Source organism: Phocoena sinus, chromosome 3 (genome assembly GCF_008692025.1).
Source record: "Phocoena sinus isolate mPhoSin1 chromosome 3, mPhoSin1.pri, whole genome shotgun sequence".
NCBI lineage: Eukaryota > Metazoa > Chordata > Mammalia > Artiodactyla > Phocoenidae > Phocoena > Phocoena sinus.
Genome location: NC_045765.1, coordinates 37,646,126 through 37,673,789, shown reverse-complemented (window position 1 = coordinate 37,673,789; position 27,664 = coordinate 37,646,126). Strand labels below are relative to the sequence as shown.

Here is a 27,664-nt window from a genome sequence, read left to right as displayed (position 1 = left end):
CTTTCTATTCTATATGAATATGCATGATGTTCATAACGATACGATTCGTTTAAAATATGTAAGGCTCCAGGTCCTGTCAGACCTCACCTGTCCTAGAAACACCCACACTCTCCCATCACTAATGATCTAATTTAGGGGATCACATAATTCCAAAACTGAATAAGTGAAAGCAATACCCCAGGGGGTCACAACTGTGCAGGCTATGGTATCCTTCCACCAGGGTCCAAATTCTGGCTCCTCCATTTATTAACTACAGAACCTTGGGGAAGGCACTTCACCTTTCTAAGTGTTTTTATCTTTAAAATGGGCCAATAACAGAGTCAGCCTTACACAGGTTCTCAGGGGGAAAAACATACCTTACATTCTAGTAATACAGACAGGAAGAAGATGGAGAAAGAAGATAGAGTGGGAAAAAACAGTATAGAAGTCAAGAAAGGCTGTTGGAAGCCCACAGGGTAGAGAGAGGAAAGGAGTTCAAAACTCTAGTGAGAAATGCTGCTATCCTGGGGAAGGTGGTTTGGGAGGGGCCTGCATCGCCCCACCTATTGTCATAATTTTGGACTTAAGTTTCAGACATAAGTGTTTTAGATGAGTTCTCATTTTTACTTATGGAAAGTACAGTAGTGCCTCACACAGTGGGGGAAAATTTACAGAATTCATTGACCCCCAGAAGTGGTTCAAGTAGAACAAACAGTTGTGTGTCAGGGGGTTGGTCCGAACCTCTGAGACTCAGGCCATCTGAGACAGGAGGCCTTCGGAGCTACTTCCATGCAGTCAGCTGGGGTGACTGATGAATCCCAACCAACAGCGATGCCAAGAATGAGGGTATGTGACTAATGACCCTGTGCTATATGTTTCTCAGGAACAAAGAGAGATGAGAACCCAGATTCAACGTATCTATGCTTTAACGAGAAGATGCAGCTATATCTCACGATGAGATTCTACTGAAGTGTGAAATGATTATGAGAGACTAAAAATTGTTTTAAATTCATAATGCCCTGATGTTTATGATAGTTAAGTGAGAGAAAAAATTAATATTATGTAAGGTATCACCCTATTTCGGTAATGACGCAGATAATCTGCATAGGAAAAAGACAAGACATATGCCATTAAAAATAATATGAATAGCTAACATGTACTGTTTATGTTTAAAGAACTGGCAGAAATGTGGGCAATTTTAATACTATTTTAATTATTTTCTGTTGGTGCTTCCTAAATTATCTGAAATCAGTGTGGGCAACTTTGCAATAAAGAAAGAAAAACAAGTTTTAATGCTCTAGTGGGCACCACACCACTTAGTTAACAATGAACAGAAAGACGAGTATCCGTACCACTGTCACTGTGGACAAATAAAATAGAAAATAATCCTCCATCCAACATTTGGAATATATCTTAGGAAAGGAGAAAAAGAAAAATTTATTTGCATCTCCCTCCCACTCACTGTCCTCCATTTCAAGGTACATAGTTTAAAAACTGAAGGGTTAATTTATCATGATGCTGGGTAAAAAACAAAAACAACAGCCTTGAAAATCTCCAAATAGTTTATTGGCTCTGAAAACCAAATCATGTTATATTATACTAAATAGATTAGAGGTTCAAGACTTTATAGTATTGCATTACCTTGGCAAGAGTGCATATAAAACTCAGTTCCTACCTTTATTGTTAATAGCTTTCTAATCCCTGACTAGAAATTTATAGTTTAGAAATGGCAACACATCTTAAAGATTAAAGCCATGTGACAAGTAGTTCATGTCCCTTAATAACCAAATCACATGCCTTAGATTGGGGAAGCTTATCTGCCTTTTCCTTCTATACGGTTTCATTGGTAGGAAACACTTTATATCCCTATTACATGAATGATGAATGGGACTGTTGGTTATGGTCTGTTATTTGCTTGGCTGTAGTCAATATGTTTTCTTTGGACAGGGATTTCTGTGATTTATCTCTCTCCTGGCCTTATCACTTATTAACTCTGGGTAGACAGGAAAAAGCCAAGGTTGTATATAAGGCCTAGTGGCCATTTAGACCTCTAATGTCAGTGAAAATATCCCTTTTAATGATCCTGTTACACTAGCTACTCAAGTCCTGATTATACTCCACTCCAAAAAGGAAATAAAGGTCGTATTTCTTGGAAAGTATGTACATAAAATATGCAAAATACTATGCTCCCTTCAGACCAGCTCTATTCTTTGCAGAAACGGCTTTCATTTTATAGACGTCACAGAAGTACAATGGGTTACTTTTAGTGATTCTTGTTGCTGTTGTCCCCACTATGGCACCAACAGTGTTTAAGTTTACAAACGCCAGTGGGTTCAGGATCACCAATCACATCAATGTACATCAGATCAGGAGCAATCATATTTTGTGAAAAAATTCCCTTTGGCAGCGGAGAAGAAGCTTGGGACTTAGCCTTTGGATCACGAAAGCAAAAAGAATAAACATTCCCTCTGCCTTGAATTCTTTTCTTTGTGTGTAAATGGCTCATTTGGAGTAATATTTGAGACATGTGGACAGGAGCAGCCTGTTAATTTTTCCTTCTTCTTGGGTCTTTTCCAATTAGGACACTGCTAAGGCAAAACTGCTAGTCAAGTGTTCATTACACAGCCCTCCTTCAGCTGAATCCTAAGTGAAAACAATCTGATATAAAAGAAAACGCTTTCTTGACTTCCTTTCCTCAATTCTTCCTGAGTTTGCTTAGGCCTGTCTTTATAACAATTAACATATGTGTAGAATACTACCCTTTACAAAACATTTTCATGCCCATTCTTTCACTGATACTCACAAGACCCTTCGGATGCCCAGAGAAAGAAGGACCCCACCGTCTATTAAGTGGGAGGAAGTAAAAAATCTGGGCCTGAGCCCTCCATCCCCTCACCCCCACGTCCAACACATCTCCAGGTCCTGTCCACTTTCCCTCTTAAATACCCCCTTGAATCCTCTCACTATATTCCATCTCTACCCATTACCACCCAAAGTCAAGTCATCAAATCTCTTTCCTGGAATACTGCAATGGCATCCTAACAGGTCTTCCAACATCCATTCTGGCTTCCTGTGCTCCAGTCAGCCAGAGTTTTTTGTTTTTGTTTTTATTTTCCCAAAATGAAAGTCTGGTTATGTCCACCTGACCACTTAAGGATTGTTCTTGAGATGACAACTAGACTCCTCCCGCTGGCTACAAGGCTTCAAAGGCTTGTCTCTGCCCAATCTTCTCTCTCACCATTCTTTTCCTCTCTCACACCATTCTCTTCCTCTCTCCTGATTTTTCAGCTTCACTGGAATTTTTACAGCCTTCCAAGATGCCACGTTTCCTCCCATTCAGAGCCTTCTTACATGCCTCTCTCGGCTGGAGCACTCGTTTTCTTTCCCCAACCCCACCTGACCCCTATCCTTCATCAATTGCCAGGTTAACTCTTAATCATCCTTCAAACCTCAGCTCATGCATCTTTATCTGAGAGAAAACACCTCCAACTGACCGACTGGCAGTCCTTTGTTTTATTCTTGTCTGAACCTCTGTTCCTGTTTTTCTGGGCACTTAGCAGGTTTGAAATCGTAAACTTATGAATATCCACGTTCCCTCTTAGACTACAAGATCCCTGAAAAAAGGGACTGTGTGTGGTTTTGCTCAACATGGTTTTAGAACACTGCCTAGAATAGAACAGGCAATCCACAAATATTTGTGAGATGAGTGAATGAACTAACAAAAGAAAGTCATAAAATCAGAATTAGAACCGAGATCTTTTGATTCTGGCTCGAACGCCTAGAAAGAAACAATTTCCTTAATCAGATGAAAGCTGGCACACATATAATACCAAACAAAATGTGCCCTAACAACCAATTCTTTGCATTTTGAAGAGAAACATTCCTATTGTTTGCTTCTCTCTTTTTGCATTTACTTTTAGGGAGCATTCATACCATACCAGGCACTGCCAGGAGTGTGTTACATACATTTACTTATTGACTCCTTAGATGCAGGTACTGTTAAAATATCCTCATTTTACAGACAAAAAAATGAAGCGTATATATAATATAGATCGAACCCCATTTTTTTTCTTTAACAAAAACCCCAGTGACTGTGTTCTCTACATGTAAGTTCAAGTTAAAAGGGACAGATTCTTAATTAACAGCTCTTATTTACATTCCCTGTCATCCAGAGCACAAAAATCAATGAGGACCCATTGCTTCTGGGCAATATGTTAGTCAATTATTAGAGAACACCTATTGCAAGTAAGATGTAAGTCAAGGTGCTTCAACACAGTGGGCAAAACAGTGTAAGATTAGGGAAGGTTTGCTCTTCCCTCAAGCAGCTTGTGGACTTCTTGAGATGTGTCTACCTAAGATCAAAAGAAGAGAGCCAACAGTAGAAGGAAGTGAATGATGAATGAGCCATCTAAGCACATGTGACAAAAGAGATCCAAGGACAGAGACTCTTCCAATCAATCAAGATGAGCCATAGGGAACATCAATGTCACCTAGTCCAATTGGCTCATTTTACTATGAAGAAACTGTAGTCTGGAGCATGTCAGCAACTTGTCCTATGTCTCATAGCCAGTTAGCAGCAGGGCTGGGACTAGAACTCAGACCTCCCTGATCTCAGCCCAGTGCCCTGGCCACTTGCTACTGTGGTCAGAGAACACCTCCGAGGGGAAATAAGAGTTTGAACTGGAACTTACTGAGGAATCACCATGTCCAAGGTAGCTAAACATGAAGTGAGCGTGAGGCATAGTGAGGAGACTGGTTTGAGTGGAGACAAGGAAGCACCGGGCCCAGAGCATAGCGAGCTGTGAATGCCAAGCCCAGGGGTTTGGGCTACATCTTACATCCAGGGAGTAGATAGGGAAGGTTTCTCTGCAGGGACATGTTATAAAAGTGGCTTTTCAGAAGCTTAATCTGGCAATGAACTAATTTAAGAAGGGGCTAAAGAACAAGAGATTCATTAGGTGCAAACTTTTTCCCTAAAACTGAAGACTTTGTTTATCCCCAGGATGGCAGCCTTCATTTATGCAGGAGGTTTCCAAGAACTAAAAAGAGAGCTTTCTCCCTGAAACCTCTTGAACGGGGACTGAAGCCGATTATAACCTAAACACCGTTGAAGGGGGCTGGTGATAGACGGTACCCATGTTACTATGGCCTCCAGATCAGGGGTTGAAATTTGGGATGGAAATAAGAGAACAGGTGTGCGTTGTTACTGAAAATTCAACACCTGAGAACTTTATAAATCTGGGCTGCCTTTTTTAAATACTTATTGTTTGAGGTGGTTTCTAAGAAAATATTTGTTATATCAAAATTGTTATCGTCACATTTATAAATCTTTTTCTGGCTGCCTTACACTGTGCTCTTTGTATTTGTGGTTGATTGATGTTGCCTCTTTAATTTACCGATGACTACAGTTTTGTTACTAAAATTCCTAAAGGACATTTCTTAGACCTCTAGGAACATGGTGGAGAAGATAAACAACACATATAAAATATTACACCATGGTAGGGACTCAGCAACAAATGAACGAATGAATAATTATAATGGTCATCAGTTATTCACGGAAACTACTAACATCTGGCTAAGTGCTCATGCTAGCTCACCCTAGGTGCTTTATACACATTTCCCTAATACTAAGAACAACCCCAGTAAGTTATTATTCCCTGTGATAATGTAAAGATGAGGCGACTGTGGTTCAGAGCCATCGTACAATGTCCCAAAACTAACCTGTCTGGTAAGTGGTAGAGCTGAGAGTTCAAGCTACACCCATCATCTCTTAAACCCAAGGACTCAGTCACTATGCTACATCATCTCCTTGGAAGTGAGGGTGGAAAAACTAAGGAGAAGGAATGAAAAGAGGGAGAAGGGAAGAAAGAAGAAGAGAGTGGGGGCAGAGGGAGAACATAAGAGGAATGGGAAGAAAAAAGGAAAATTTGAAAGACATGGTACACGTCATCAAGTTTCATGGAACATATTCAGTCAACATGGCCCCTTCTACATGCAAAGTAACTTGGGGCATTATGTTCAAACAAGAAGCATTTCCAGGAAGAATATTTATGTCAAAGTGGATTCTGAGACTAACATACAAGGATTATGTATGTTTCACAGGGGCAGGAAGCTTGGTGGAAAACGTTAAGAATAGGAGAACCCAGTGGTATAAAGGATTTGAGATGTGACCTACACAAACATCTGAGCTGTTAGATGATCATCCATTGGGGGCTTTCACCACCTTTTGGGCAGTAGGCAGTATATAGCTCTTGGTGCACACCTAAGCTGGTCCAACATCCTGGTGGCCCATTTCTCCAGTCATATTTTTCCCAAAGTCAGCAGCCCCTCCAGTGGAGGAATAACTGGACTGAAGTTAAAAAGTACATTTGGATTTGGCCACCTCTTATGAGGAAAAACCAATTCTAAGAACTTTGAAGAAGCAGCTAAAGGCACCTGGGAGTCTCTTATCAGCTCCCAAGGTTACTTAAAGTTTAGTGGGAGAGATTACAACTCTAAAAGATCCAGGTCGCTTCAAAGACATAACAACTGCAGGAAAGCAAGCTACGAGAAGAACAAAGATATTGGCGAGACCCCTTCCAGGGCAGTGGAGGTTTATGAGGATTGACTTCCCATTGGACTGACGGACCAGACACACGATTAGCGAGGGCTTTGAAAACAGTCCTGTCCTTAGAAAGGGTTTTTGTTTCCTCCTATTAGAAAACATGATTTAAAATGTAAAGTCAGCCTTGCTCTACATTTACATAAGAATAACTGGCCACAATAACTCAGATCAGGGATGCGCTATGCTACCGCTACCGAGCTTTTTTATTCTGATCCAGTTGGGCTTCACTTTCCTCCCTCACTCTGATTGGGCAAACACCAGAGAACCGCACAGCTGGCAGCTGAGAACACCTCACGTGTCCCTGGTCTGAAGCACCAAAGATGGAGAGCTGCCCTCCTGTCCCTACCAGTGGAGCCAGCTTGCAGGCAATCTGTGTTTAGTCAGATTCTTTCCCCCCACCCCCAATAGTCTGCCTTTATTTGCATAGATTAGGCCAGGCTGTTCCTGTCTCAGTTGTGTGGGGTTTTTTTTTTTTTTCATCTATTATAGATTTTTAGAGACTTGCACATACACACACCCAAACCCTGTCACACACACTCAGAAAACAACAGTGCCTTAGTTTGGGCTGTTGTTTTTCAGTCCTAGGACATTTCTTTTTTTCTTTTTAAAGGGAAAAATTCCAAGTGCTATTCTACTAAGAAACAACTGTTAGCTCACCCCACCCAGAAAACCATGCCTCACATCTTGAAATGCCGTGGATGTTAAAGAAAATGAAATGTGAGCTTCTGTGGGTGGACGGAAGGGGAGGGCTGCAGGTTTCCAATGAGCTGAGCGGTTGTTCGGATATGAAGAACAGAGAGGATTTACAACCCATCCCTGTGCCTCCGCTAGAAAGTGGTGACAAGCAGAGAGGTAAACTGAGCAAATCACAGAGGCTTGGCAGCAGCAGCCATAAACACTTCATGATAATGATCAAGAGTTCCAGGTGTAGTTCAGAAATTAACAGAGACTCCCTTTTGCTCGAAATGGTGTAATGTCACAGTGACTGTGAACAGCCAGCTACATCAACAGGGAAGTTTTTGTACCAGTTTCTTTGAAAATTTTATTTTTCCAATGCAGGGAGAGGTGAGAGTCTCTCTTAGAATACTTAAAAAACTAAGTCTTCTTGTCTCTTGCCCACAGTTTGAGGCAAGATCAGCAGAAGCATTTTTTCATACTTTAAATTTCCCACACACTTACACACGTGCAGGAAATCCTGGAGTGCACACCCAGGATTTCTCTCTCTTATCCTTAACTACCTTGCTAGACTTGCAAATCTGCCGCTTTTACCTTTGATCTTGATTCCCATCTTATACGAGTTTTCCAAGATGTGATTTCTTAAATTGATGGCAATTTTTTTAATGGTTAAAAAAACTCCCAATAACGATGGGTCCCCTAGCTATTTTCTTTTGAGAACTTAAGTAATTTAATGGGGATGATTTTTTTTTTTTTAACTTTTATGGCCAGGTGGCTCAAGGGGATATTTCGTTGAACACCGATTAAAAATAATTTCTTCTAAAGGAGTCTTGACCACAAAATGGAACCATTAATGGGCAGGGACGTTGTCACCAAGGCGGAATCATGCCTGATCGCCTCTCGTTCCTCCCATCACACGAGCATTTTCTTCTTCTTCTTTTTCTTCTCCTTTTCTTGTCCTTAATGGCAGAGTAAATAAGCAGCCAGCGAGGCCTAAATGTTTTCGGCCAAAAACAGAGTCCAAACTCCTCAGAGAAAACATTTGGCCTCTGTGGTTTTGTAATATGTTCCAGAACACTGAGTTCAGTGAAGAACATTGTGAAAAACTCCCATCCATCGGAATGATGGTGGGGAATGTTACAGTATCAGAAGTTTCATTTGGTCCTTTTCCTGCAGGCCCATAATGAGGCTTGTAAAAAAAAAAAAAAAAAAAATAGCGCTATGTGGAAGTTCTCATGGGAAAAATGAATGGCAAGAAATCCTAGCTTTAAAAGAAACAGCTAATCTGCTAGTTTGATTGTTCTTCAAAACTTACGCTGAACCAATGAGCCTAATTAAAAACACTTGGCCTACTTCTATAAAGCATCATCGCTTTCTCTATGCTTCGTTTGTATACACCACAAAACTCCAGATAGACTATTGTTTTTTCAAGTGCTCACTAACAAAGTGCTGACTTTGTTGGGACGGCTGAGCTAATTTCTTGAACTCAGTGTGAAACCTTAGCTAAACAAAATTGTGGTAATTTTCCTTAATTTGTAAAAGTGATTGGAGTGCAAACAAAATTTTCCTCTTGGGTCAATCCTATAATTTTCAATTAACTAAAACTAATAGTCAGGCAGGCACCAAACCTACATTTTGTTTAAAGGGCTGGGAGGCATTTCCAAGGGTCAGGATGCATTAATTGTTTTTATAATTTTGGGGGGGGGTGGAGAGTCACTAATAAGCACGGTCGGTTTTGTTCCTAGTGTTAAAATACAAAAGGAAAGATGCTTCGAGGTAAAATGTCACAGCAAAATAAAATTTGTCCATTTAATTGTATGGTTATAATCAGGATGTGTTAGCACAGTTATCCCTTCATGCTCTGGAGTCTCCTTGTGTGAAAGCAACTTACACTCTGTACTTAAGCTGGCCTTCTGGTCCTTTATTGAATGAAGAAGGAAACATGGGGCCAGTTTCTGGAGACAGCTACCCAGCGATGACTGCTACTCAGCAGAGGACCTAGAATGTTACCACTCCCAGGGTGGTCCTCGGACCAGGATCATCCACCTCACCTTCGGAGCTTGTTAGAAATGCAGAGTCTCAGGTACCACCCAGAGCTACTGAATCAGAATCTGGATTGCAAAAAAGATCCCTCGGTTAGGGATCTGTTTGGTTCCCTAAAGACTGTCTGGTTTGCACACAACAATCTGAGGATCTCTTCAAGTACACACTGGGCACTCAGACTATGCACTTGATGTATTTCCATAGAGAACATGTCTGGTTCTCTCCACGTGACAGGAGGAAATTCACATTCACCCTATAACCCTAGCTTCTTACTGCAAGGCAGGTCCATGTGCCAAGGCTCTTTGGGGTGGCAGGGGGCGGTCGGTTGCGGGGGTGGTGGGGGGGGGGTTGAAAAATGCAGCTTACAGGGAAAGAAAGTACCAATTCAGAATGAAATACGAAAATCACCAATTGTCGTTAATACAAGTGCCACGACCAAGCTAGAAGAACGCCGTACTGGGCATTAAAGCACACCCCTACTCCATAAAGCAAACGAACTGCCACACAGATGGTTTAACATCCAGAGAGACAGGATTGTCGAGCGCTCCTTTCCTCTTCCCTTATTTCTCATGCTGCTGCTTTAGGTATCCAACCCATGATTTCAACAGACCCTGTCATTCAACACGGACACCCAGATGAATTCTTAAATAATTATAGTAGTAGTAGTAGTAGTAGCACCTCATTTGGTCAAACATAGGGTGAAATGGAGAAGAAAAGTGGGTCTTAAGAGAAAACAGATTTTAGAATAACGCACACACATATATACAAGATAGCATCAAAGACCCACAAGGCCAAGGCAGCTCTGTCCACCATCTGCAGTAGTTCTTACCTGTGTAAATGAATCTTCCCGGTGTCCCTTTGCAGAACTGTTTGGATTTGTAGGACAATGTGACCTCTACAACACCAGGGATGTGCCGAGGAGGAGTTTGCACCCGGATGGCATGAGGAGTAATCAACTAGGGGGGAGACATTTGGGAAAAAAAACATTGTCACTGCATTACGTAAAGGACTCATTTCATATGTTTCTTATCAGCTCTCAATAAACATAGCCTTCAAACACATAATTAACCTGTCAGTGTTTAAATACAATCGTGATGGAACCTGTATAAAAGACACTGACGACAATATTTACAAGTGCTCTGAGCACAGCCATAACAACTTTATCTGAGTTTTCCTACACGGCAGGCACTCTGCTTCCTGGTTTGAAAAGTGAACCTGGCCTAATGAAATGATTTATCTACTACAGGATATCCTTTGGAAAATCGCTGTTTGAAGCAGACACCCAAATCAGAGCTGAGCTCTGCCACTCCTCTCCAGAAGCTGGTGGGCCTGGTGTTTGAAGTGAGCCCTTAAACATGTGCAAAACACAGAGGTAGGAAATCAGTGGGCCAAGGTGCTCTGATTAGCTGCAGAGCACATGTAGGAAATGCCCCTGAAGACCATTTGGTGCATTAACTACCAGAGGCACAATCAAAGAGCTTTAAAGGGGAAACCCAAGAATGTGCCTCCCTGAAATAGCTGAGGGATCTAGCAGAACTAAGGACTGTCCATAAAAGGGAAATGGAAAGTTGGGGAGGGGGCTCGAGGATGATCAGTGGTCCATTATGCAATGCCACGTGCACAATGAGAAAGGTCATTTCTGAACCCTGTTGGCAGCCAGAGTACACTGCAAAGCAGAATTTATTTTTTAGTACCCGTATCTTTGTTTATATAACTAAAATGTTATTAACGGCCATAAAACTGGCATTATCTGGTTCTTTGAAAACCCCAGCCCTGGTATTTGACTGGCTGACCTCTCTGATGGTGCTGGACTCTGCGTGCTCTCTCTGTGGTGTGTGCAACAGCCCATCCGTTACTCCTTTCAGACGCACTTAGATCAGTGCTGCGGTACTGAGTCAGTATGCAACGGGTGATCACTTGAGTTTATACTAACTCATGTTTGTGCTGTTCTTATAACTTAGAAAGGGCTTTTGTTTCAACGTGCAAATTCAAATGTTTTGCCCAGAGAATCACAGGTGACACCATGAGAATCCAGGTGACACCCACAAATGCCAGCCCCTGCGTCCTGCCTGGGTAAACTGTCCTAGCACAAAGTCCTGGCAGAAAGAATGTAAGAAAGTTGCTACTGCTAAAATCCGCCAGTAATTTCTTTCAAATGCTCTTTCTTGAAACATAAAGGTCATCTGCATAAAAATCATTTTAACTTAGTAATTAGAAATGCCTATCCTCTTCCATAGAATGTGTGGACCCTTAGTTTATTTGCTGGAAACACACAGAAGATACTTCACTAATACCGTGCTTATGTGGAACCCCTGGAGACTGAGCTCTCCATGGCTAAGTTTTTCAGACGGCTAAGGGTTTATCCATAAAAGCACAAAAAATATTTAAGATTTTGACCTTTTCATACTGAAATTCTTCCAAAATGCACTGTATGTTTTCTAAAGTAAGCAAAGTATACATCATTTAATTTAGCCTTGATAAATCAAGATTTTCGTTTGGAACACCCCTTCTTATATCTTGTATCAAAGCTCTATTTATCTTAGATCTATATATCTTCTGTAATACAGAAAAGCCCTAAGTGACCACTGAGGTATGAGGGGCTATTTTCCCCTGCACTAAATGGCCCTGGATACCTATGAGTTTTAAATTATTTCTATTTTATTCTTTTTTTTTTTTTTTGTCTTTTTACCTCCTGGTGTCCTTTGCACCTTCTATACTGCTCTTCTAATCTTTAAGCATCGAAATCAGGAAATCAAGTTTACTATTATGTAGAGAATAGGAGAAGAAAAGAGGCTGTGAAGAGCAGTAAAAGATGACCTTCCAAAATCAAGTGCGTGTTTAATCTCAACTGATCAGACAGTGTTTGTGCAATGTTGGGATTAACACTTGTTGAGTACGTAGGTTATCTACTACACTGCCGAGGATTTTACTTGCAAACACTAATTTGGTCAGAACGATCGTAAGTATTTTTATCGCTTTTTCAGATGTGAAAACAGAATCATAAATTGTTAAACTGCTTGCACAAATCACGCTCATTAGAGCAAATAAGAGCAAAAAAGTGACCCCAATGCAGTTCAAAAAATGACAGGAACAAATTCTTCCTACCTAATCATAAAAAAGAAATTGTTTATATTCATACCTTTAAACGTTTTAAAGGTACTATCAAACTCAAAATTTTCAGATCCAAAGACTGTGTGTGTGTGTTAATCTACACGCTATATCCATTTTTCACTTACTGCCTGGTCCTTGGCTATGTTTCTGATGGTGGAAGGTGCCATATAGTTATATTCCAAATAAGTGGTACGCTTCTATCTTAAGAGTTACTTGGACTGTAGAGTAACATTAATTCACGAGAATATTTAGGAGAACTTTCAGCCAGTTACAAAATACTTCACCTGCCCTCCCTTTTCTCAGGGGAAATACATCTTAAAAGATGGAAAGATATCAGCAGACAATTGAGACATGTTTTTAAGCATAAGTACTTATTACCTATGAGTTGATACACTAAGAAACAAAATGGGCCTTACAGATTGATTAGATATGACTGCAAAGAAACTACTAAGAGAGTGGGGTGTTGGCATAAAGTACTAGGCTCAGGAAATTGAAACAAATTTTCATTTACAATTTTATTTTCAGTTTTAATCAATCACTCTAACTAAAGCAGAGATTCATTCTTGAAATAACTATCCTTCGCAAATGAGGCAGAATATGAATCACCATTAGAGAGTGAATTTGTTGATGTTTTCCTTGCTGTGGATGTTAGTCTGGGAACAGGCTCTAGCACTGACACATGATACTGATGGCTTACAGAAGGAAAAACTTGTATCTAACTTCCGTCAGTTGAAAGCAGAGGCTTAATTACTAATCACTCAAAGAATTACAGTATTTATTACGGGAAGGAATGCTAGTAATCATTTAAAACTAACACTCTCACTTCATTAGCGCAGGGCACAAAAGTCCAGAAAAGTCTATTGGCTTCAAAAATTGACTCAACATGTTAGGGAAAAGACAGGGTCTAGATTTGGAAGTCTAGAACTCAAGACTCACCTCCAAACCCCTCCCCCCATCTCAGGATAAATTTCCCACATTGTTCCAACCTGGCTGAACTAAGGCAGCCCCTCTAAGTTACCGAAGGAGGAAGGGCTCTAGTAAGTCTAAGTTTTCCGAACTTCCATCATTGGAATACCACTTTCTTAGTTTTGCCGCATCTATAAACCACCTATACAATTATGTACTTAAAATTTTTTAATTGGTTAACTTTTTGTTTAAAATAACTTATTTTAAAAGGAAGCTATATTATTATCGCAACTGGTATCCCCTGCCAAAAATAAGAAGGAACTGTGGGTGGTAATCTTAAGGTTAATATGATGTTAAATCCTAGCTAGATAATGTTGACAACCTGCGTGGGTTTATTGAAAAGGGAGTGTAGCTAGTGCTGGACGTTACAGACTTCTTTGCCCCAAATGAGACTTTGTCCCTTAACATAAATCAGAAGGATTAAAAGAGAAATAAAAGGAAAATCACTTTCTCATGATGTGATTCAGTTCTACTTAATGTCTGTGTCGAATCCAAAATGGTCTCTTGTACAACCACGGGGCACGTACCCCACACTTTGGGAAATTCTATTCTAAGTGATTAGAGAACAGATTCACTCTTTTGACTTAACTTCCTTAAATCACAAACCAAACGAGCTAAAAATAAATATTCTTCTGAAACCCTGTAGCATCTGACACTACTTTCTTCCTTTTTGGAAGTCTACACTTTCTTCACTTCTGTGACACTAATTATGAGACCTAAGACTTGCAGAGCATCTGATGGTTTATCAAAGCACTTTCACATTCACTCTTTTAAAACCCATCCTTATGGGATATGTATTCCAGATGAGAAAAGTTGAGGGTCAAGCAAGTTAACTAACATTATTTGAAACAGTAGAAGAAAACCCATCTCTTACGCCTGTTAAGTGTTTTCCAGGGCTCCTCTCATATTCATTGGTTCCTGTTCTCTTCATGTGCCAACTATTTCTTTCTGCCAACTTGTTAACTGTAGAAATTTCACAAGTCTTGTTCTAGATCTCTTTCTTTTTCACTTGCCTGACATTTCTTGAATTCACTCATTGGCTCAATCACCTCGCCTAAACTGACTTCCAAATCCACACCTGTAGCTTTGATCTCTTTGGCCAAGCACCACATTTTTATGAAAAACAGAGTAACAGAATCTCCCTGAACTTGTCTTATTGCCACCTCAATCTCAACAGGGCCCAAGATACATTTATCATCTTCCTATCTATAAGTGAATTTCTTGCTCCTGTGTTCCCTCTCTCAGCTAAGGGAACACTCTCCTTTGAATCACCCAAAATAGAAAACTTAGGATCATCTTATGTTTTTTCTCCCTTCAACTTTTCTTTTAGTCATGTTGACTTTACCCTCCACTGAATTCCACTGGCCCCTTGCCTGGCTTCTTTATCCTGTTCAGGTTGTCACCATTTCTTACTCAGATGACTGCAATATTATAACTGCCTTCTAAATGGTCTCTCTCTACTTCTACCTTCACCGCCAGAACTATCTTCTTCAACTCAATCTCACCACAGCATGCCCTGACTCAAAACCTCACCTGCCCCCTTTGTGTCTGGTGTATAGTCCAGACTCCTTGGCATGGTAGTCAGGTGCTCTAAGGCCTGACAGCTGATCACCCTTGCTAGTCACCCTCCCCACTCTGCCCTTCCACACTCTGAAGGCCATGCGGATACATGAAAACACCACGGCCTTGCCTAACATCTTTGCTCTGTTCATGCCATTTCTTGCCTAAATTTTCCCCTATGATATTCCTCTTGTTCTTTAAGACCCTCACCAGATGCTCTCTCTTCCAATAAGTTTTACCTGATCCACAGTTACCTGCACCTTTGTAAGAATTTATATAATTACAGACTGTATACTATGGAAGGCATCCTATCTTACTTTGTGCCATAAAGATTTTCTTACACATCTTTCTCCCATTAGACGGTCCCTAAGATCAGCTACGGGGTCTAATTCATATCTGTAGCCTCTAAAGTATTAAACTGAATGCCTTACATACAGGATATTTCCCAAATATTTCTGAAATAAATACTTGTGTAAATTGGACCAGAATTCTACTAGATGTTTGATTGCATTAAGCAAGCAATCCCTATCCATAAGAACTCACCGTTCTTAACCTGACAATATTTAACCCTCATTCCCTAAGTTGCTCTTAAAATTAATTACCCAACTGGCCCAGCACTCAGGTCCCTGCATGAGACTACTGCTCAGATATCATCTAAGTGGTAAAAAAAAGAAGATGTCTAAAGGTCTGGGACTCATTCCAGCGAGAAGGGATAAGGCGAAACAAAGAACAAAATGGTTAAGCAATACTAAAAAGTGGGCCACAAAAGATCAATGCTCCAACAGCAGTGTTTATTTCTAGACTGATGACATTAGATGTGATACATCTTCTGTCTCTCCTGATTCTTCCTCGTGTGCGTGTGTGTGTGTACTTCTGTGTTTATTTGTGTGTGTGAGAGAGTGTGCATGTGCTTGCACAGGAAATAATAATCATATAGATAATTCTGGAATAAATAAATTCATACATTTACAGGTATTACTTTTATCATGAGAAAAATATTACTAAAATCAAAAGTGGAATACTATCAGTTTTGCGCAATATGTATTGTATGTGATTATATAAGAATTAGATATATATTTGCATGGAAGAAAGACCAAAAGGAAAATCATCGAAGTGTTAAGAGGAGTTATCACTAGATGGTAAAGTTACGGGTAATTATATTTTCCTCTGCTTACCTCCCTGAATTTTCAGGCTTCTCAGCAATCAGAATGCATTAATATTATAATCAGAAGCAATCATTTTTAAGTGTGGTATCGCAATGAAAGAAACACACATGGTCTCTGCAAGGCCCCAGAAGAGGCTGCCAGCACACCAAGGACCTGCCGGTGACAGCAATTTTGCTCCCTCCGAGCTGCCTGTGTGAGCATTTTCTCTTCTCCAGACTCAGAGCACAAGAGCAGAAGAGTCCCGAGTGGTCGGCCAGGCGAGGCACACTTGCTGTGGCCTCTGGGTACGAAGTGAAGCTGCTGTGACCGTGAGAGACAGGATGCAGACATGGGGAGCGGTGGGTGAAGCCTGTCCTTGACAGAAGTGGGAAACAGGAAAGAGGAACGATTCCCTCTATGGGTGCACAGAGAATCATGAAAGATGCATAGGGTTGGAAACAAAACCCCAAAGAGGCAGTCTGCAAAGCCTGGAAGTCCAGAAGAGGGGCATGGGAGACGGTAATTCTCCAAATGGTTTTTATAAAAGTCTCTAGCAGGATCAAAAGTGTGACCCACGTGGTGGGTGAATGAGAGTACCTAGTATTTTAAAATATTGATGGAGACATGTTGGAGAATTCTAGGGGAAAAGGACAAGTCTTGGGAATCACCTTCTTCTCTGAGAGCCAGTAGCTCTTACTATCTGTATCCCTGTAGCTCACACTAAATGGATGGTGGTGATGACCTTGATGGTGACTCCGGCAGCAGAGACTTTTCATTGTCTTCTTACTCTGTGCCACATACTGTGAGAAACTCCTTCAGTGATTTCTGTCCTATAGTATTAGGGACAGGCACGGGTAGTAGCTGGTTCACAGATGTGAAAAATGAATTTCAGGAAAGTTAAGAAAAATGACCAGGGAACCGATAAGAAGCAAGTCTGCCTGACTGATGACCACCTTTATACAACCACAGCTGTCCCTTCCTACTACTGTTTATTGTTTTTCCATAATTCCTGGCACTTGTACTTTTCATCCTACCTCCACTGTTAACAGGGTAGAATGGGTCCTCAGCCTCTCCTGCATTCAAAAATGTTCTGGGAACACAGCAGGTTCTCAAAATAACCTTTCTCACTGGTGAGAGGTTGGCTGAGAATTATGTCCCAGCAAAACAAAAGAGCAATTCTAAGATAAGCCTTTATGCACGTTTTCCAACCGATGGAACTATATGAAATAAATGCAATTTGAAGTTCCATGCTACAAAGCCAAAAAGATAACTGGGATTACTAGAAAGCGCACCAGTGATTTTTCATTACCACCCTTAGGACTTAATATTTTAGCCTTAATCACTTTCAACACTAAAAGTAAAAATAAAACCAAAAAACTCGAAAACAAGCAAAGACTTAAAGAGAAGGGGTAAAAGGAAGGAAAAGTTAAAGTTTCTTCTCTGGAAAAATAATTAACAGTTATGACTAGAAAAAGGCTAAAGTGGGCACTGGTACAGTGGTTTTTAGGTATCACCCCTCCAGGAGTCTGGGTTCTAAGGTACACTGGCCCATTCAGCCAGTGTCACCCTCTGTGCCTCACTTTACCATCTTATCCTGCACCAGCTCCTGCTCTGTGGGAGTACAGACAATAATGTTAAATATGCTTTGTGTTTGGGTAAAGCTTCTCTAGGGACCCTAAAGCACTTTCCAGATTAGTTTTTTAATTTATGCATTAATAATTCTCACAGCATTCTCCCTCCTCCTCAATTAGGATAATAATATCCATCTCTTTTGAGATAGGCAGGGGGTGCTGAGTGATGGACATAAAACAGACACTTAAATAAGGAAACTATAACATAAAAGCATAATTAAAGCTTCAAAACCAAATCAACCAAGGAGCTTTAAAGAGACACCACAGTGATGGTGACCACACAAGAAAACTTATTTTCCTTCCACTCTGGGGCATTCATCTTTCTGTAGTTAAACATGGTGTTTACAAAATTTTATTTTCTGGAGTTCTTAAAGAAAGTTGAAATATGATCAGTGTCTATTCTTGGGCACTGTGCTGGCTGTACCCACATATTTTATCTCTATTCCCCTGAAGTGGATACAACATAAATCAGGGGATGCTAGCTCTTTTCTCTCAGTGTACTCTGGTTTGTTCCCTAATCAGGGTTCTCTGGGTTTCGTAACCCAGAGTTTTTTCATTCCCAAGAATTGCCTGTCTCAAAGGCAGTATATGATTTCTCAGGGAACGTGAGAGAAAGCGCGTGGAAGCATTTACTGTTTCACAAACATTCTGGTTTCCTTTTGTCCTTTCAAGAAAATAACAAAACCAATGTTTAGCAAAATATGTTGGGTCCCATGAATTCCCAAAGATAAACTTTACGTATGAATGTCAGAGGAGACTTTTGAGACTAAAGTCTCAGGAATTGAGTTAAAAGGGGATTTAAAATCTACGTTTTAACCGTCAGTCGTATCTCCTAACACTGTCTGAAATGTCTCTCACATAGGTATTGACACAGACACAGATACATAGAAGAGAGATATAGATCTATTTTCCTATTGATTGCCCGCATCCCCCAACTAGAATATAAGCCCCATGAGGATGCGAACTTGGTCTTTCTTGTTTTCACTACTCTGTTTCCAGTTTTAAGAGTGCCTTGGACCTAGCAGACATTCAATAAATACTTATTGAACATTGAATGAGTAAATACCGTGACATCATTAACCACCACTAATAATTAGGATAAAGTTTCAATAACGTCCCTTATGAATCTACCAAAAAGATATCATCAATACCACCCCATTCAAAAAATCTTTTTACTAAAGAAAAAGAATTATTTTAACTTTGCCCCCACAGACTTCCTGGTAGCCTCATTAAACATTCACAAAAATATACTACCCAATTCTTCTGACTGAGAAACTAGCCAGGTCCCTAAATCAATGCAGTTAATTGTACAAAACAAAACAGCAATAAGATCATCTTTCAAAATAACAGATTGGGGAGAAAAAGGCTAAAATAAATATATTATGCTTCAACTACCTTTGGTTTTGTGGGTTGATTGATTTATTTATTTTTCGGTAATTTATTTTTTAAATAAACTTTCTCCAGCTCTCTTCCCAGGATGTAAATCTTATGCCAACTGGGCACCATTAAAGACTGGATCCCATCCTGACCATGTGGGAGCTGGAAAAGCACTGGTGAGATCCTGAGGTCCACAGTATTCCAGACGGGGAGGACTGGACACCAGTAACGCCAGCCCCTGTGGTTTGAAACTGCACAATGGGCTCCTTCTCAAGGCTTGTTTTCCTACATTCAGTCAAGAAGGAATATCATTCCCTAGTTGGGCCTGGCTTAGGGTCCTGGGTTGCTGCTTTGTTTGTTTGAAAATTAAAATATAAAAGAAAAAGGAAGGCCAGATACATTTTTGGAAGGGGCTGCATGTCATCAAAGCTGGTGGTTTGCAGGGCAGAATCTTTGCCTGCAAAGATTAGGAATTAGGAACAAAAACGTAAGAACCAAAAGGTGGACTAGCAGGGAATTAATTCACGTCTCACCAGAAAGTCTTTTAGGTTCTTTCAGAGCTCTAAGAAAAGGATATCAAAGCTGTAAGATGCTAAACAGTGACTCATTCTCACATTCTTTAGTGGTATAGTTCCCATTTGCATCCTATCTACGGTGATCCTTGCACACATACTCAGTAATTCCTGATTTAACACATGCCTCCAGGAAGTGAGTTCTGTGGAAAACTGAAGCCAACCCCCTTTAAATACCGTGCCACCACAACTGCTTTCACTGAAGTCTTTCGAGGATGCATTACACACATCACGCTGTTTCAGACAGAAGATATTGAATATAATTGCCATCTCTTTCTTGACTACTCAGGGCCACTGTCATTATGAACAGCCATTAACATGCTGCGCGGTAATAGAGTTCTTCGTCTGCTTTTTAGGTTTTCCTTTCCTTCCCTTGACATTAAGCTGTCACTTCTGCTGTCACTGAGCCTGCTTCTAACAACCCGCCTCTAGTTTGCTCCTTTTAATTTGCTATGACCTGGGAAAACAGATAACATAGTTGGTTGAAAATTACTCTTCTGGTTACCTCAAAGTCTGTTATTTTATATATTTACTCTTTTTTTTTTTTGGCTCGCTTCTGGTTTCACGCTGAATTTGGAGAGCTGCGGTGACTAGAACACTCTTCTCTGGATAGATGAGCTTTCACTACTTCTTTTAAGATGGTTAACAAAAAAGATGGCTCTGGAGTCAGAAGAATTTTGGTTCAAGCCCAAGTTTTGCAAATTACCAGCTGTGGGACCTTTGGAAAGTCACTCAACCTCTCTGGCCTTCAATTTCATTGTCTGGGAAGGGGGAAGGGCTAGTTATCTAACTAGTGTTATTAAAGGACTTATTGACTTAACGCCTATAATGAGTTTAGGAGAAGGCCTCACTGGTATCAATCACTTAAAAAGTGTTAGTTTTATTACTACTTAATCCTCACCATAACCAACAGATTTACACTAAGGTATTTATGTGCATCCTTACTGCACAATAAATATATCTAAATATAAACTACCTAATTATACATGCATTAACAAAAAACTAAACGGCAGTCTATCTGGTACTGGCACTATGAAGCAGCACTGAATATAACAGTTGCTAAAAAGTCGCATTTGTTTGATTGAATGAATGAATGAAAGGAGAAGCAGTGTCCTTCAACATTATTTTGTATAAATTAATGCCTCTGAAGTGTAAGGCTCTGTGCTAGACTCTGTAGACTAAGCTGAATTTTGCATGGATCCTGCCTTCAAGGGAGAGGGCAGCCCCTTATGTCACAATAATCAAAGATAGAAAGTGATAAGAACATAAGATGGTACAGATAAGGCCATTAGGAATTGAGAAAGAGAAAATATTCAATATCTAGAGCTTGTGAGGGAAGATTTCACAGACAAAAATGATTTTTTTCTGGATCGGAAAGGGTGGAAGGATTTGGGCACAGAAAGGAGGGAAAAGCATTGTGGAAGGAGGAATGGCATAAACAAGACAAGAGTGCAGAGGTGAAAAAATCACTGCAGGCATAAAGAGCCACATCTTTATCCAATCACTCATTGTGACTGGAGCAGAAGTTAAGATGAATGGTGGGTATGGATGTTGAAAAGAAAGGTCAGAGGCTTACGGGGCTGTGCTTGAATCCCAACTACGGAGTTACGGCTTTAGGAAAGAGGAAGCCAGTAAGGTTGCATAAGGCGAAAAGCTTTAGGTCAGATCATGAGGGAGCCATTCCAGCAATCAGCATTGAGCACATGGATGAAATGAGCACAACACTATATAAATATTGACTTTCTTCATTAAAGTCACATGACTGCAGCCAGCTGCGAATTCTGTCTTTGATTCACGTTAAAATTAGAAACACATCACACTTCTGTGGTTTATCCGTTTTCAAGTTATAGGCACATATGTGTACCTCCCGAATGCACCGTAAATAAATAGCTGAAAATGTCTACCTAAAGGTGCTTTTAACTAACCCGTAATTATCAACATAGAGGATAGACTTAAAGTGCCTTAGTCAAAAGTAACAATATAGACTAGAGGATTTTTAAAGCATAAGGTGAGCATGGTTGTAACTATGTAACTATATTTAAAAGGCCATTAGACTATTTTTAATCTGTTTTTTAAATACGCTGGCTCACTTAGAAATCATTCCCTGTGAAATAACTTGGACTTGAAAGGTATTCTTCAAAGTCATATTCAAAGTTTGATGCAAGTGATTCAGACTACTCCTTTAATTCTTTACAAATGAAGTTTAAAATTTTGCATTAAGCATCTTCCTCTTAATAGATGATCAATAAGTACAGGTTGAATAAAGACTTGGCAACTTATGTATTTAGGAAAAAGTAGGCAATTAGGAATTATTTAAAACCTGTACATTTAATAAACTTTGAATTAAACTTATACCTGTAAGCTTCAATATATGTAAAGGAGATGACACAGCTATTTACATTGTACCCTATTTATATTAAAAGTTTTTGAAAGAGAAGATATTTGACACAATGTCTTTCTCCACCTTAATTTTTTTTATTTTAGTGGAATTGTATCTCATATAAATGTGTTACACATAATAGTCGTTAGAGTTGTGATGCTATTATGTATAAAACTTGGGAGGGTTTGGTAAATATAAGGAAGTGTGTTAAAAAACTAGGGAAACGTCACGAGAAATCCTGGTACGAGAGAAAGCTGAATGGGGAGTGAGGTTGGTGTCTGGAGAACTGGGCTAAAATCCCAGCACTAACTAGCTAAGGCATTCTCAGGACAAGTCACTGCACCGGCGGGCGCTGGAACCTCTTTTTCCTCACTTTCAAAATAAAACAGCTGCAGTTGATGACTGGAAACGCTCCTCAAAGCCCTCAAAATTTTGTGACTCTACATGTGGTTCAGTGAAAATCAAGGCCGGATATAAGGCCTGGGAAACTCACAGTGGGAGCATGTATGAGTTGTAGTCATTCATTTTTTGATATCACAGAGGAGCAAATACTATTTTTCTTTTTTTAAATTTACAGTCCTTCCTCTGAGCTATGTGCACACATGAGAATAGAAAGTAGATATGGAAAGGAAGAAGGGAAGAAATCAATAACTGCATTTAAAACCTTATTTTCCGACTTCCGGATTCAAGCAGCAAAATTGCTTCTCAGCCCCACAAACTGCTATTTACCTGACCATGGTCACCCACAGGTTTCCCAAAGAGTGGCTTCTTTTGCCTTCTGCCTGTCTCTGGGAATGCCGTTGAAGAAAACATTCATCTGGATGAAAAAGACAGTGTATGGCCCCTGGATGAGGCTAACTGGTTCATACAGTAATGTAACGCTGGCTTATCCCATCTGAGCTAAGCGGTCCTGGCCATCTTTAAATATAGCTGTCCTACAAAATCACATGGCATCTAACGTCAAGTGTGCGCGGACTAAAACCAGATGTAAAATATGAGAGAAATTCTGTTCAGAGCCTTGCAGGATTAAACAATAATGGCTCCAAACGTTGCTGGTCTAATCTGAATAATACTCTGCAAATATTGCAGATTTTCCTACATCTACACCAGCCCAATCACTTCATAATTGGGTTTCATGACTTCACTTCATTAACATGAAATCTAAATATACTTCAGCCATTATCAGTATATCTTCCTGTAAAGTGATCCCCGAAAAAACAGGTTCTGTGGTCACAAAGTTTGGAACATGCTGCATACTATGTCTTAGATAGTCAAAGGGCATATAAGTACCTCGGAAACTCTAGGACAGGACCAGTGGAATCTGTTTGACTCAACGTTTCCCAAATTTACTGGGAAAAACCTCCCACCCCCATCTGCCATGGGGTGCCTATTAAAATCCGAAAGAACTGGTATATTCCATAGAACTATCTGGAAGACGAATCAGAGCAACATTGTGGTATAAGTCTCAGGTGTAGATCAGATACCAGAATGTGAAGTGTAGAGAGTGAAAATATGGACTGAAGAGATATCAATAGGGAGATCCAGTTTGGGGGCTAATTAAATCATTTTGATGAAGTTCAAAATAAACATGATATTGTATACTGCAAGTGTGTTCTAAAAGTGAAGAACAAAACAATAGTGGAAGAAGTTACTTCCCACCCATCCTCACTCCCACCCTTCTTACTGCTGGGGGGGGTTTCAAGGGAATGAATTCTAGATAAAAGGAATGACTAGAATTGTAGCTGGTTTCCAAGAGGATTTGGTCTAAGACCCTCACTTTCAGATGTTGAGATGGAGGTCCAGTGACCAACAATGACTAAAATATAGGTGCTCTGACTGGACAATGGAAGGATTATAATTACTATCTGGCTCCTAGCCCACTGCTACCCTGTGAAATCTAAATCCTGTCTTGGATGGTTGTCTTCCATGCCCGCCACCTTCTGCTCCCTGCCAATCCTACCACTGGACATTTTCTACAGGCAGCTTAAACACCATAAGCTGTATAAATTCTCTCAGCTATTTCAGTGACTAATTAAAAGGATTGTGAGAGCCTAAAATGTCCAGCACAGAGATGCACCTGGACATAATAGAAACCTGATTGGTTACTGGAACAGTCTACCTCTGACTACACTACTCTCTCTGCCTTCTAGAACCTTAGCTGGAATTTTAAACCACAAATTTAACTCTAGATTGCATAAATATATTATGTAACTCTCTAATTTGCTACATGAGAGCAAGCTGTCTTTCTAAATAATATACCAGATCCCACAAAGCCTCACTTTAATCACGGATAGTACCGACCCCAGTGTTCCACACCAGCTGGTAAGCCAACCAGTACTCATTGTTTAGAAATTAGAGGAATTCAGAAGGAGATATTAAAATAACAATTGGCTCGACAAACCAGTAGCAGGAGCCCCTTGCCCCTCCAAATCACAGGTTGGTAGAAAAGCAAAAGCAAAAGCAATGAAGTACATGTGTATTCAAGAAAAAAACTCAACCCACATTAAACATTAGCACACATCAACCCTGTTGGTTTCTCTGGGTTTATATATAAAACACTACAAAGATTTTTTTTTTTTTTAAGTCTTCTGGTGTAAGACATGACAAGGAGTACGAGAGTATCAGGAAAATAATTTGCTTTGTAAAACGAGAAGAGAAAGGGCGAGAAGCAATAAGGAAGAGTAACAAAGATAGCAAACCAAATTCACAGGAAAGCCCTGTGGTTCACCCCAAACTTGGGAGCTCACAGAAGGCAGCCCTGAGTTAGGAACGGGACAGTGCCACCTGTCTTCTTCCCAACTGGGGGCCATCAGTGAGCTAAAATGAACTACTCATTGCAAAAGATTGGGTTGGTAGAGGAAGGGCACAGATGAGGGTAAATGAAGCCAGCCCTATTTTCTCTGGCTCTTTTTTAAACTTCTTTAGCTAAAAAGAGACTCGAAATAATAGCATCAGCTGCTAATCTAAAGTGTTATCTCCTTGTCCTGGCCCACCAGTCCGCTGCCTGCGTGCTTTGAGCGACAGAGTGAAGAAATGGAGAAGAGATAAAAGTCTACTTAAAATGAAAAGTACTAGATCTCAGAGGTGGCATAACCTCAAGAGAAAATGTGGCCAGGGACAAAGAATTTGAATAGACTGGGGTCCTACTCTAGAGAAGAGGCCCAGACAGGTTAACTGTCTTAAATATACAAGTAACTTAGTCATTCATATAGAAAAAGAAGAGGTTGTCTTCTGCCTCTAACACAAAGCATATACCCTTCATAAGGATAAATTCTTCCTGTAAGCCAACGGCTCCACCCACAAACTTACACAACTAGAAAATGAAGGGACCGCTCTTCTGATTCTCTACATGACAAGTCTAGCTTACTTTGGGAGGTGATAGTAACTGTTAAGATACCATCAAGTGTAAGGCATCAATGGCAATTCCACCCTGGTCTGATATGGTAAAACCCTAGGGTAAAAATTTCGGCATAGGCTAAATCATGGACGGTTAAAAAGGTGAGCCCTGGATTTGGACTGTCTGGGTTCACATCGCATCTCCACCAGTTGATAACTGAACAGCTTATTTAACTTCTGCAAGCTCAGTTTCCCGGTTAGTAAAATGAGAACAGCATGTTATACATGCTACACATGCGAGCTGTCACCAGGTTCACGTGAGAGCCACGGCAGACACTCAGCATAGTACCTGGCAGGAACTAAGTGCTCAATGAATGTTAGCTAATATTAGTCATACTCTACTTTCATAGATACCTTCTCTTAATAGTCACAGTTACCAAGTTCTGATTCTATCCAGTGGAAGCCTGGAGAAATGGCCCCCAATTTCTTTGGGCCCTACCAAAATAAAAGACACAATTTAATTTTGACTAAAAACAACAGTCATAGTTACTACTGCTGTTGCTATTACTACCCCTACTACTGTACCACCTGGATTACTGTGCATGTCTTTTTTCCCTCTCTTCTTCCTGTCCTTCCTTACTCTCAAGATTCTACCTATTTGCTCTCTCATTAACGTGGGCTTGTATTTCCTTTGTAAAAACATACATTGTGGTTCAATCCCATCTCTAGCCCTATCTGTCAGTGTGATGGTGGATCTCTGACCCTCTCTGACATTTGGTTTAGTTATTATATGTATGTAACATGGGGCTATAACGAGAATCAAAAAAAATAATACCCATAAAGTGCCTACGCATGAAAACCCTCAGTAAATGTGAGCTACTTCTCAATTTATCGTCAGTATACAGTGGATTTGGGGATTTGGAGCAGTACCAGATTCTCTCCCTGCACTAAAAGAGAGAGAACATCATATCCGTCAAACAGCCTGGATGAAAATCTGAATTTATAAATAGTTTAGAATATTTACAAAAAGTTCACCTCTGCAAGACTCATTTTTCCAAATGTCAGGGCCATCATGATGATAACAGGCCAAATTAAAGTCCTCCATCCAGACGCCCAACTGCTAATGCTGCAGGGGATTTATTTATTTTAAAAGAATATTAGCTAAAATATTTTGGGAAACTACATAGTGGGCTTTTACCAGGCAAGAGTCCTAGCTGATTTATGATATATCCACGAAGGAGAGCAGTTTGTGAGGAGGAGGCGGGCAAAGAAGGAGCAGGCGCCCTCCAACCCTCACCTCCCAGCTGGACCCCCCAGATCCATCACGAGGGGCTTCTGGTACACTCAAGGCAGGGGTAGTGGAGGGACACATGAGGGAGGAGGACAAAGGTATCACCTCAGTGGACTTTCCTTTTCATGACTTGCGTTGATTTTTATATGGAAACATCCTTTAAAGCAACTTAGATAAATCTGAGGTAGAATTTAACCTCCCTTACGTGTTCCCCAAAAAGGGCAAGAAAGTGAGGGAACTGAGAGGAAACTGGGGGACCTTGACAAGGTGCAGGGAAAAATTAACAATTTCCTGATATGCTGAAGTCCTTTATTCCACATCCAACGTGGTGCACCTGGCCTAAGACGGGCATGAGGTTGTAAAGGGAGCATCACACTAACCCCACTTATTCTCAGGGGTCAAGACTATGGCTGATTCTGAGCCCCACTTCTCAGGCCTCACTGTGACTGCTACGACCTGGATAAAAAGTTCATATTCTATTTATTCTTCCCCTCTTCTCAAGGTCCAGGACAAGCAAAAGAATGAGGGGTAGGAAGAGATGAAGACACAGCCCAGGGGACCTGGGAATGGCTATCCTTGTGAGCACTGTTGTCTCCAGCAGCGAGGAAGAAACATCTGCCATGTACGTGATGCTTCTAATGTTACAACCCAATGTTTCCAACAAAGAATGGGGTGCAGTCAGCCAGGGGAGTTCAGTCCACCTCCAGACCTGGGCTGTTCTAACGTGGACAGCAATGAGTTTGGTGGACTGAGAAGTCCATCTCTGATTCAGCTTTAAGGGAGCTTGGATTCTCTGGCCAAGAGCACGCCGCTTGTTGGATGCATGGGAAAGACAAAGGCAGCGGCAGAACGGGCTGGCAAGGAGCTTGCTGGAGCGGCTTACTGGCAGTGAGGTGTGCACATAGAAGGCTTAAAAGGAAGGGCAGCCTCTGCTTTGGAAAGATAAATGTACTCAACTGTCACAGTCTTAACTTTCTGCTTATCTCTGTGGCCC

General features: G+C 40.5%; 1 protein-coding gene across 6 annotated transcripts in view; it reads right to left on the bottom strand.

The window, feature by feature from the left end:
- Window positions 1-27,664, bottom strand: part of EBF1 (EBF transcription factor 1) — a 395,639-nt gene that overhangs the window by 68,746 nt on the left and 299,229 nt on the right. For all 6 annotated transcript variants that reach the window (XM_032628415.1, XM_032628417.1, XM_032628416.1 and 3 more), the window contains one exon: window positions 10,131-10,257. In XM_032628415.1, the coding sequence (XP_032484306.1) occupies window positions 10,131-10,257 (127 nt within the window). The remainder of the gene's footprint in view (window positions 1-10,130; window positions 10,258-27,664) is intronic.